This window comes from Palaemon carinicauda, chromosome 31 (genome assembly GCF_036898095.1).
Source record: "Palaemon carinicauda isolate YSFRI2023 chromosome 31, ASM3689809v2, whole genome shotgun sequence".
NCBI classification, from domain to species: Eukaryota; Metazoa; Arthropoda; class Malacostraca; order Decapoda; family Palaemonidae; genus Palaemon; species Palaemon carinicauda.
The window spans coordinates 50,645,244-50,656,645 of NC_090755.1; the positions used below are offsets into that span (position 1 = coordinate 50,645,244).

The 11,402-nt window shown below is 40.6% G+C and overlaps 1 protein-coding gene across 1 annotated transcript; it reads left to right on the forward strand.

Annotated features, from left to right (window-relative positions):
* The first annotated feature begins 1,107 nt into the window (after positions 1-1,107).
* Positions 1,108-6,216, forward strand: LOC137624737 (protein FAM200C-like). The gene is made up of 2 exons (XM_068355689.1): positions 1,108-1,170; positions 5,878-6,216. The coding sequence occupies exons 1-2, from the start codon at positions 1,108-1,110 to the stop codon at positions 6,214-6,216; spliced, it is 402 nt and encodes a 133-aa protein (XP_068211790.1).
* Positions 6,217-11,402: the final 5,186 nt, after the last annotated feature.

The following is an 11,402-nucleotide window of genomic DNA, read 5'->3' on the forward strand; positions in this document are numbered from 1 at the left end:
TCCACCTGATCCTCTTCTTCCTCCACATCCTCACCCATGAGGGTTCTTTCGGTGTTGTCGGACACGTCCGAAATCTTTTCAACTTCGTCTATGTGACACATTCGGAGAGCAGCCGAAACGTCTGGTTCAACAACCAGTTGAACGCAGGGGATGTCATCCCTAGGGATTACGGAGTCAGCTGTAGCTTTGAGAAAGAGAAGGGCCCTCATCTTCTCATTGGGGAAATAAGGCCCTGTGGAGTTTTTCTGGAAACCGTGCACCCACTTGCGCAGTTTCTCTCGAGCATTGTCCCTGGCCTCCGCGGATGGAGGGTTGTCAAACGCCTCATCAAGAAGGCTTTTGCAGATAGCACAAGTCTGCGGGTCCCAATACTCGAGATTCCCTTTCTTCGTAGCACAGGCGGCGTGGGTCTGGCACGCTCAATGCCCATAGAAGTCAGGGCAACGAACTCCGCAGAAGGAGCTCTCACACTTCACGTACTCCTCCTGTAAAAGAAAGAGACAATGAGTACATAGAAGTCATTGTAATATGACTTATAGTAATCTTCAATTAAGTAATAACTTAGAAATTATAAGATTCATTTATATAACCTCAGGATCGGTGAGCTAGAAAAGAAGTAGGAAGACACATACTTGTGTATCGTGCCCAGCCAATTGCCATGACTATGCCCCATAATTAATTCCATAGGACCTATAGGGTTCTAGGGGAGGGGAAAGCATCCGGTGGGATGAGCCAAGCTTAGGAATTATTTATAGAGAGGTGTAGACCTAAAATCATTCAGTTCATATAGGGAAAGAAGGGGGGAAAATAGGATAAACCCCCATTTTAAAAGGATTGGCCCCGGCAAGAGACTGCACTAGGAAGCACAAAATACAGTATGCTGGAAATGTTTTACTGTACAACCAAGTACAATAGTCGTCATTCTAAGGTATGAAATACCAGAGAAGGACTGGCTAGTCCACCCGGCTGCACGAAAGTTACTGCCGGCACGGGGCTGGCAGCCGGGAGGGGTGATTGTCCACTGTAAGCCGAGGTTAGGAGTACCGGCAGACTGACGGCACGCCGGAGGCCCGTCCGGCAAGGTGAACCAATCAAAGGCCATAAACTATGTGGCAGGGAGACAGGAATAAACATGAGAATGGTGATCGCCGGCATGGCGGCGGGTCGCTGGTATGGCGGCGGATCGCCGGCAGGACGGCAGCCTCCGGCAGCCGGGAGGCAGTCGGCCTTGGAAGACCTAAGCTGACAACATTCGATGAGGCAGGAAGGTTACCAGAGATGTCGGCGGCTAGCGCAGGCAAGCGGAGGCGGCAGTGGACCGGCACCAGATAGAGAGAGGAAAAGGTAAGGAGGGAAGGTAAGGAAGATACTACCCAGTACCCAAACTAACATTCCTCCGGAAGCGGTGTTCTCATGATAGGAGGGGATACGCCAATCATCCGGCGGCAGGGAGCCGGCAGCCGGCTATAATGCCTGTGGTAACCCAAGGGAGGATCAGAGAACACTCAAAGAGGGAGGTCTTCCGCCGGCAGGCCGACCGCCGGCACTACCCCATAGTTCAACTAGGTAGGGAAGTGTAGCAGAGCGGACCATGTTGCAGAAGAGCATAGCCAATCCCACAACTCGCCGAAAGCGAGGAGTTGTAGGACAGCGGACAGGAGTGTGATGGCAAGCCAACACAAAGGGACAGAGTGGGGAGGGGGTGAGGGTCCTGGGAGGGAGCAGAAGGGGTGGTGATACACCCTACGTTCCCAAGAGAGAGGGGGATCTGTTCAGGTGCTAGTCTACCTAGGGAGAAGAGAACGCTCTCCAACTAAGGGAAGGTTAGCTCAGATCAGGTACAGCACTAGTGTAATGTCCTGAACTATAATAAAACAGAATCCACCCAAGCCAAACCTAGGCCAGGAGAACCATTCTCCTAGGCTAGGGAGGATGAGATTAGTACAAATCACTAGGCTGCCGGGAGGAAGGGACGTGTCCCAACCAAGTGCAGTCTAGGGGGAAAGGCAGAAAATTCCACCTTCAACCTCAGTCGATACCATAAGGAGAAAACGTTCTCCTAAGGTGGACCGGGATGAACAACAGTTACTCTGGGGTTCTGTCCCAACTCAAGCCATGAACAATGGCGAGGAGAAGGAAAGAACGACCCTAGCCTAACCTACCCGAATACAATTCAAGGTAAGAAGGCTAGGATATAGCGAGGCTACCCAGAGGGAGGAGGTTACCTTGTAAAGTAACAGGGGAGATAAGGCAGCATACAAGGGCCCAACGTTAGGTTAGGGGAGTGTCAATGGGTAGACCATGCACGATCCCTTGAATGGTCCCTAGAAGGCGAAAACACATGTGCAACACTGAATCTTGTATGTATAAATGCTTATATCTTCATTTTATAATTTTTAAAACACTAGGAACACTTATTATATCATGCAGTAAGTAAACATGAACACTAGGCATCGAGCCTAGGGTAGGCTAGTAGGCTAGCATGGGGATTGGCTAACTAAGTTGGCCGAGAATACTATCGGCATAATATAGCTAATTCCTAGTAATGAAGACTAAATAACAAATGATAATGAATTGGTTACGAGACCGGGAGCTGTTCTGGCTAACTAAATAAAGCATGCGGTGCGAACAGTGGCATCATAACATAGCGGCTCTGGTCAGGGCACAGTTCCGCCACAAAGCACAAGATTTAAGGAAAAATAGTCGTTACTTTACGGCCAGAGCTTATTTATACAATACAAGAACATGGTACTTAACTTTCCAGAAGAAGGCGAGGCTGAAGGTTGCGACATGGCAAAAAATATGGATTACTGGGAAAAAAACAAACAACGTAGATTGCTACAAAGGTTGGAATGAAGAAGACGGACGTGACGTCATTCATGATGGCGGACAGCTATGGCTGCCGTTTGTTTACGTCGCGAGGTACCGTAACAGTAACGTAGGAGGATAACTTTGCAACGGCTCCTCAGTTATCGCGCCACCTTTTCCCCCTCGAAGCATAAACGCTATGTAGGGTGTAGATAGCCATGTGGAGTATCAATGCATACGTCCCCTGTTGATATACGATATCCTAAAGGGAAACCTTTAGGGTACTCGCACCAGTAGTTAGAATTCTGTGACACCTTTGGTTTAATTGTCTGGGAATATCCACTGTAGACATATATACCCTTAGGAAGCTACTAAAGGAACCTTCCATCAGGACGTCATGGCTTGAGCCCAAAAAAGGATGTTAACATTATTAAACCTCGATCGAAAAGAAAGGCTGCTTTATTGAGTAAAAGAAAAACCCCAAATTTGTTTATGAATGATCTAGTTTGGTGGCTCATGGTTTCCACAGCCTGTAAACATTTTTTATGCTAATTTTTTCCTAATTTTTTAAAATTAATTTTATTATGCAAAATTTAATTTTTATTTTCTTTCTTGTTAAAAATTTACACCCCTTTTCGTGGAGTGTACAAAATATTAGTTATATTTTCTTCTTTCTAACTTTTAAATTTGAAATTGTTCTACAAAAATAATATAATCATTATAAAATTTCCTATTTTCTCTAGATAGTGGTTTCATTTAACTTCATTAAAGGCCATTATTACCATACAGTAGCTGTGATGCCTTTTAGCTCCCCGAACCAGCTAGTTTAACTAGTTACTGCCGAAGAATTGCCCTTTTACAGAATAGTATTGGAATCTTCAGGAGGGGTGAAAGTTTTCCTTTTCTTGAGAGCTATGTAATACAAGCAGTGGAAGACCAGACTCTGTCCTACAATGAAGTGCACACTCTAAGCATTTTTGAAGATATCATCTCTTTCGAGCAGGACTGATTTTGCCGCCGCTGGGATTATTTATATTATTTGGCAACACTTAATTTAAACATATCTTAGAAATGACTTAAATAGATAATTGGATTTCTAATTACATTAAAAAAAGGAATAAAGGTAAAAATACACGTTATCATATATTTCCATACATTTATTCCAGCGATCCACTCTTCGTACATCAAACATGTTATCATATATTTCCATACATTTATTCTAGCGATCCACTCTTCGTACATCAAACAGGTTATCATATATTTCCATACATTTATTCTAGAGATACACACTTCGTACATCTAAGAATGACACAAATAGATCATTGGTATTTTTTCTCATCATCTTCCAGCAAAAATTATCAAGCTGAGACTGGAACAGCTGACAACCAACACCTCGCATTAATCTCTTCAGAATCATCGTTTTAGCATCCAACCATGATCCCTCAATTGCCTGTGTGTGTGCTCCTGTTGCTGGTGGTTCACTGTAGAATGCTGATATCGATGATATCTCTTTTAGGCCAAGGGAAAAACTGATTTAGCCTATCCATTTGCTTCCTTTTATATGGGCAGGTCACGTGGACATGTGACGTTTTTGATGGATTTGGACAGTTCACATGTTCCATGGTTAGGTGCGGGGGTCTGGGATGCTGGTCACGCGGTAGACCTCACCTTCCACCTGGGTAGGCGACATATGGTGGCAGACCTCACGCTATAGTAGCACCTATATATCTCCATCATGTAACTGAAAGCCATGACCAAAAATTTTTTTTCTCAGAGCAATGACAAATAGTAATAACACGATCGGATGATGCTGGACTTTCAAACATCGAATTATCCATACTTATGCCTAAAGATTTTCACAACCTAACCTTTGTAGGACTCCGATCATTAATTATAGCCACTACTGGAAAACCTACTAGCCATCTCAATGCTGATATAAAAGAGTGGCTTTGTGATATCTGCAACATAATCATCAAATATAATTTGTTTCCATAATCTTAAAGGAGTATAAAAAGTAAATGAACCTTTGCCATAACTCCATTTTTTGGCAATACTACATATGTCAAATGATAAGGTGCAAACACGCTCACAGACACTGGTTATTTCGGATTTGTGCTTCCATAACTTGATAGCAGGCTTTGAAATTCTTGGTTAGATATCCAGTTCACTAACCCATGTATTTTATGTATAAAAGAAGGGAAGGGGCGAAATATTGAACACAAGCTCCCTTTCAAGCACTCTAGATACTGGAAAACAAAGGCTGGTAAATTGGAGTGTCATTAATCACTGAATGGTTGGGTGTGCAGTAGATGACACACTTTGGATCGCTGATGTGTTGACATCTTTACTCTATGAAACTTGTTTTTAGGGACAATGGATTGGCTGGTGAAGTCTTTTTTACCGATTAAATATAAAATCATGTTGCAGTCTCTTAAAGCTAAAAAACGTTAGCTCCTCTGAAATAAAATGTGGCTTGAGGGATTGAATTAATGGACATTCGATTATCTCATTAAAGAGTACTAGTCCCCTGATCTCGATAAGTAGGCATAAATTTCCCCATTAACGATTATCCTGGCCTTAGATCAGGGGTTCTTAACCGGGGGTGCTCGCACCCCTAAGGGGTGCGAACCTGGTTCCTAAGGGGTTCGAGGATACCTGTGAAATATTGAAGAAAATGTATGTTTTTACCTTCGCTTTATATTTTTTCCTGAAAAAAAACTTGTTGCTTAGTCTTAAACGGTGTTTGAAGAGATATACCTAAATCTATTTTCCTAATAAAGGACTGAAGTTGCAACAAACTTGAGTCCAGGGTACACGTATGTGATTTAGGTGGACGAGGAAAGGATGAGTATGAGAGAGAGAGAGAGAGAGAGAGAGAGAGAGAGAGAGAGAGAGAGAGAGAGAGAGAGAGAGAGAGAGAGAGAGGGAGAGAGAGAGAGAGAGAGAGAGAGAGAGAGAGAGAGAGAGAGAGAGAGAGAGAGGGTTGGAGGGAGAATATATTTGTATGATTACGTTTCCTGTGGAGAGTTACAAGCCTGTAATAACTGGATGTTGAACCCTTTCCTGTAGAATTTGGAAGATGTTGACGATGATGGCAGCATCATGGAAGATCACATCGACATGAGACACAATCATGGAATCCAAATGGAGTTCACCAATAGTCAGCTGGACCACTTCTGGCCTTGTCAGCTGAAAGCATACCCTGCACAAGCAACGAAAGCACTGGAAGTGCTGGTACCTTTTGCAACCACCTACTTGTGTGAGCAAGGATTTTCTTGTCTACTTCACATCAAAATGAAAAGCAGAAATCAGCAAAATTCTGAACATGAGATGCGAGTAGCACTCAGTACTAAGACACCAAGATTTGATGCCATCATGGAGAAAAAACAGCAACAACGAAGTCACTAGGTTTACAGTTTAGTATGGGCAAAATATAGTGTAATTTTGAACCAAATAAAAGAAAAATATTCTTGTTGATACATACTCATAATTTTTTCTCTTGAAAGAACTTTAAGCTGTATGAATGAATATTGAATAAAAAAAAGGGATTTTGACGAAGGAAAAATCTATTTCTGGGCAAAGAACCTGTGTCGCCCAGTGAAATACTCCTATAGCACCATTTCTAAGGCATAGTTATTGCTAAATATACCAGAGGAAAAAAGGATGCATGGAATGCCAGGAATAAACCCAGCTCGCTCACTCTATGAGTGTCAGTATAGTAAACTGTGGCATGATAGAACCACGACCATAGGTCCCTCACTAGTTAGACCTCTCCCACCTCAACATCCCCCGGAACAACGAGGTGCCGTCATATACCCGTCTGCTGCCTCCTACTACGACTATCCTTCCCCATCCCTACACCTCCCCACCCCCTTATCTCATTCCTCCATAGCACCAGCGTTGGTTACTACATCAAATTTGTATTTTTAACTTTCTCATATATTCAGAATCCAGGGAGTGCGAGAACTGACTGCTGATTTGAAAAGGGTGCGAACACTGAAAAAGGTTAATAACCACTGCCTTAGACATTTTCTAATGTAATGGAATAATGGCAAAGAAAAATACGTCCAAGTAACCAACTTTCCCATTTCTGAGTATCTTATACAATATACCCTGATAAGTAAATTAAATTACTTGGCCCCTTGAAATCGTCTATAAAAGCAACTCCTTAACCTTGTACATATTAAAAAGACGGTCTGTACGAACATGCACTCATAAAGCTAGCTAAATTTTTAACTGACCCCGGTAAACCTTCTACTGCTGAAACCCCAAGTAATTCTTTAATTAATGCCATTAAACCTAAAGTTAGACATGTTCAAAGCTTCGTCACGGCGAATGTTGCAACGACCCAGAGACAATCTCATGAGCTCCTAAAGGTGCGTCCAAACGGTCGAACAGTGCCCGTTGAACACGATTGTTACCAGTTAACATTGTGAAAGAAGCGTTAATGATGTCAATAACGAGCACCAAGTAGTGTGTCGGACAGTGCCTGTGTTTGTAGAGTCACAGCATCAGACACTCTCCGGAGGCGGAGAGGCACTATGAACGGAGTTCTACTTGTTTACCGGATTAACTTTAACTTTTAGAAGAATAGGTATCATTCTAAATCAATTCAGAGGGTAATTTGACGATGATAGTGTCTGTGATAGTACTAAAATCTAGCCTGAGGTAATCATGACTCCCATTTTCAAGGCAAACTGAAATGGTTTTAGTAGTACACTTTTCTAATACCATATTCGCTGGTAACATAAGCGATTCAATACAGGGCTTTTCGCTTAGAATGTTGGTGACGGGGTGGGGGTAGAGTCGCAACAACATGGAAAATTATCATAGCAAAAGTAAGATTTAAGTTTTGAAGCCATGGTACAAGATTGATTAGCCGAATCCAGTTACGGAGGAAAGATGACTTTGAGATAGAAGAGAGGCTTAGTTTCTAATCAAACAGTAATGGCAGAGCCCATGCTTATGAAATATAAAAGCAAATGTTTACAAAGACAGAAATAAACGTGCAGCAGCAATAAATAAAATAGCGTCAGAACTTCCGAAAAGTGGAATGTTTGTATTTGGTTTACAAGTTGAAAACAATATGGAATCCACAATGGGTCATTACAAGGAAGAGCTACGCAAAATGAAAAATAAAAAAGTCGGAGGTTGGTCCAGAACCAAATTATGGCGTTTCGATATACGAGTATGTCATACCAGAATCTGTTTCAATTATGGACACCTAAGTCGTGAGGAAAATACGTAATTCTCTCTCTCTCTCTCTCTCTCTCTCTCTCTCTCTCTCTCTCTCTCTCTCTCTCTCTCTCTCTCTCTCTAAGAGAACAGGGGAAACAAGTTTTTAACATTTTGTCTTGATCACTGAAACAATTTGAATTTAGTTAACAACACACAATCCGAAGTATGATCCGTGTCAAACATTAGTTATTTCTTGGAATAATATAGGGTATACATCCTTAATTTTCAAGTCAGGCATATGTGATTCTGCAATGCCTCCAGACGTGCTTCTGGAAAAAATGCTTCCTCTCATACATGTGTCCTGCTTAGTTATAAAAGGTTTTAAGTTCTCCGATAAAATGCATAAAGCGTTTCGTCCCATCAGTATATAGTTTTTAAAGTGTGATTCATAATCAATTTGAGTCACCTTTAAATGAATGAATAGCTTCTTTTTTTACTCCGTCTTTACAACTAGTCCTTCCATGTACCATTACATTGTTCTCAAAAGATCAAGAATAATCATGCTGCATATTTTAATTCATTGGAATGTGCTTTTATTTCATGGTGTACTATGGTTATGATGCTCCGTACTTGAAGCTGATAACTACTACTAGATTCTCGAGTACACATTTTAACACTGACATAGATAACAGAGATGCCAGCTGACATGAGCTTCGGACATTTCTTCCGGTCTTTGTCTGGTAAAAAAGAGTAGAAATCCTGGTAGTAAAGTTTTTTGGTACCACTGTTTGTTACCATATCAGCTTCCCTCATTTCAATGCTTATGACGTCATTCTCTTTCAATTTAGATATGGTAACAGTATTTGTCCCTACTTGTGGCAAATAAATTTTCTGAAGCCATACTGACCACCTACTAAGTAAATGTCCCTATTACTCCTACCTGGCCAGTCAAATGGCGAGACTAAATCAATTGCAATGCAGCAATATGTGTTTCTTTTTGCATCACTCTACCCATGATTATACCACTAACGTTATAAGTTTGAATTGGAGACAACTTCATGAACATGATAACTTTGTCTCAATTCCCCTACTATTCAACCCTCAAGTTCTAACAGCGCATTGTCAGCATCTAGTCAATTTCATTACCCTTTGTCTGTGGAGTCTTCAGGAACACGTCACGGAGGCAATGACAATCATGTTCACATACCTGACTACCCTTGTGGATATCCTTGTTATTGATCTTAATCATATTACCTGTTCTTGTGAAGGAACATCTCACTGAGAAGTCATAGAAAATAATATAATAATAGAATCCCCTTAAAATTACCACCTCACGGCGACAGACCAGTGCACTACTTGGTAAATTGTCCCACCCTGAAGAACTGAAATACCACTCCAATAAGCAACGTCATTAATATATCAAAGTCAAGATCTGATTTACGCTTTCTGATTGATTCTCTGTACAGTATGGTGACTTAATCTTACATCTAAGTGCTCAAAGAGAAATCCTTTGTTCAGACCTCGGATTTATCCAAAGGTTTCCTTCCGATAGAGATCGCACAGGAGCTAAGAGATTATGATTGTTTTTATTTAAAACTCGGTACAATTAAAGTTTCCGTTCATTTCATTGAAGTAGTTTTGTTTGGTACCCTTCGGAGTATCTATTTTCTTAGTCAAACTATTCAGTGCAATTCGGCTAACCAATCTTGTGCCATGGCTTCAAAACTTAAATCATACTTTTGCTATGACAATTTTCCATGTTGTTGCGACTCTACCCCCACCCCGTCACCAACATTCTAAGCGAAAAGCCTTGTATTGAATTGCTTATGCTACCAGCGAATATACTATTAGAGAAGTGTACTACAAAACCATTTCAGATTTATTTGAAGATGGGAGTCATGATTACCTCAGGCTAGATTTTAGTACTATCACAGACACTTTCATCATCAAATTACCCTCTGAATTGATTTAGAATGATTATTCACGAGTTAACACCAAAAGGAAAGCTGTTTCTCTATTTACATAGACTTTTGATCCTATTAGTTTAATTTGTCCAGTTACTTTCTTAGGCAAACAGAGTTTATTCATGATCCCAGGAAATTAACAGAACATTGCTATAAACCAGAGATGTGCCGATAGTATCGGTATTGGTATCGGTAGTATCAGTACTTTTTGTGAGTATCGGTATCTATTTCGACCACTGTCAGGATCCAGTATCGGTATCGGTATCATGAGTATCTGGTATCGGTATCGGCCAATAAAAAATGAGGTTAAATTGCCATTACCCCGATACAGGTATTTTGGGTTATTCAAACATCAAAGATTTCCTTGTGTTCAGATTAAACATGTTCCAACAATTATTACATCGCATAGCAAAACAGGCGAGGCTACACTAAAAGGAGCATAGTCACGTGAAAATGTTATCCATTTTTTTTTCTTCTTTTCCTAAATATCTTATTTCAGAAAAAATCCGTATAATATCATTGCTATGTATATACAAATAACTTTTGTTGAAGTAGTATAATTTCACATAAAGGCTAGGAACATTTTTCTTCCCGATGATTTGAGAGTATTGCACCTGTGCTAGTTTCGTAATATTGGCGGAGGGGGGGGGGGGGTGGAAGTGAAGTTGCCAGATTTGCCTTTATTCTAACCAACTGGCAATTGATTATGAATCATTCTAGCGAGAACAATATCTCTTACCTATTTCTAATGGAGCCTACCACTGAATGTGACTAACTTTGGGTTTTGAACAAAACAGTTAACATTTTAAAAACTGAAATAAGAACTTTGCTGGATAAATAACTTTAGTATTACTGGCGATTCCTTGTACAATCCCCATCATGAATTTCGGTATACATTCTAAATTTCTACTTCTCTCCCACCTTGGAGAGTACTACAATTCACGCAGACAACTGTACCTAAATGCTACTTAAAAATAAAGGATGACATGTAGAATATAACACTATTTGGTCTGAACTATGAGCAAGTGGACAATTTTCGGTTACCTCGAATGTAGAAATAAAAAATTTCAAAATACTTACTTTATCAACATAACCAATCAATTTTTACAGCAATATATGGCTTTTATATTTCATTATTATAAAGTGAATTAAAATGTTGGTCGAGAGGTGATGTAGAGCCTCCTGAATCCACTGCCGATTACCCCGCCCTTAGCTATTCTGAAAACCGTAAATAAATTATTTGTAGATTTTATCGGAATATCAGTAAAATATGGGTAGAAAAGCCTGAAAGAATATACTCTAGTATACAAAGACAGACCGATGTCAAATGCCAAGTTGTTTGGTGAAAAAACCCTAAAAACTAAATTGTCTGACACCGAAATTATCTGACACCGAAATATCTCCGGATAACATATTAATAAACGAAGGGAAATAATATTATGGTGGGTAAGA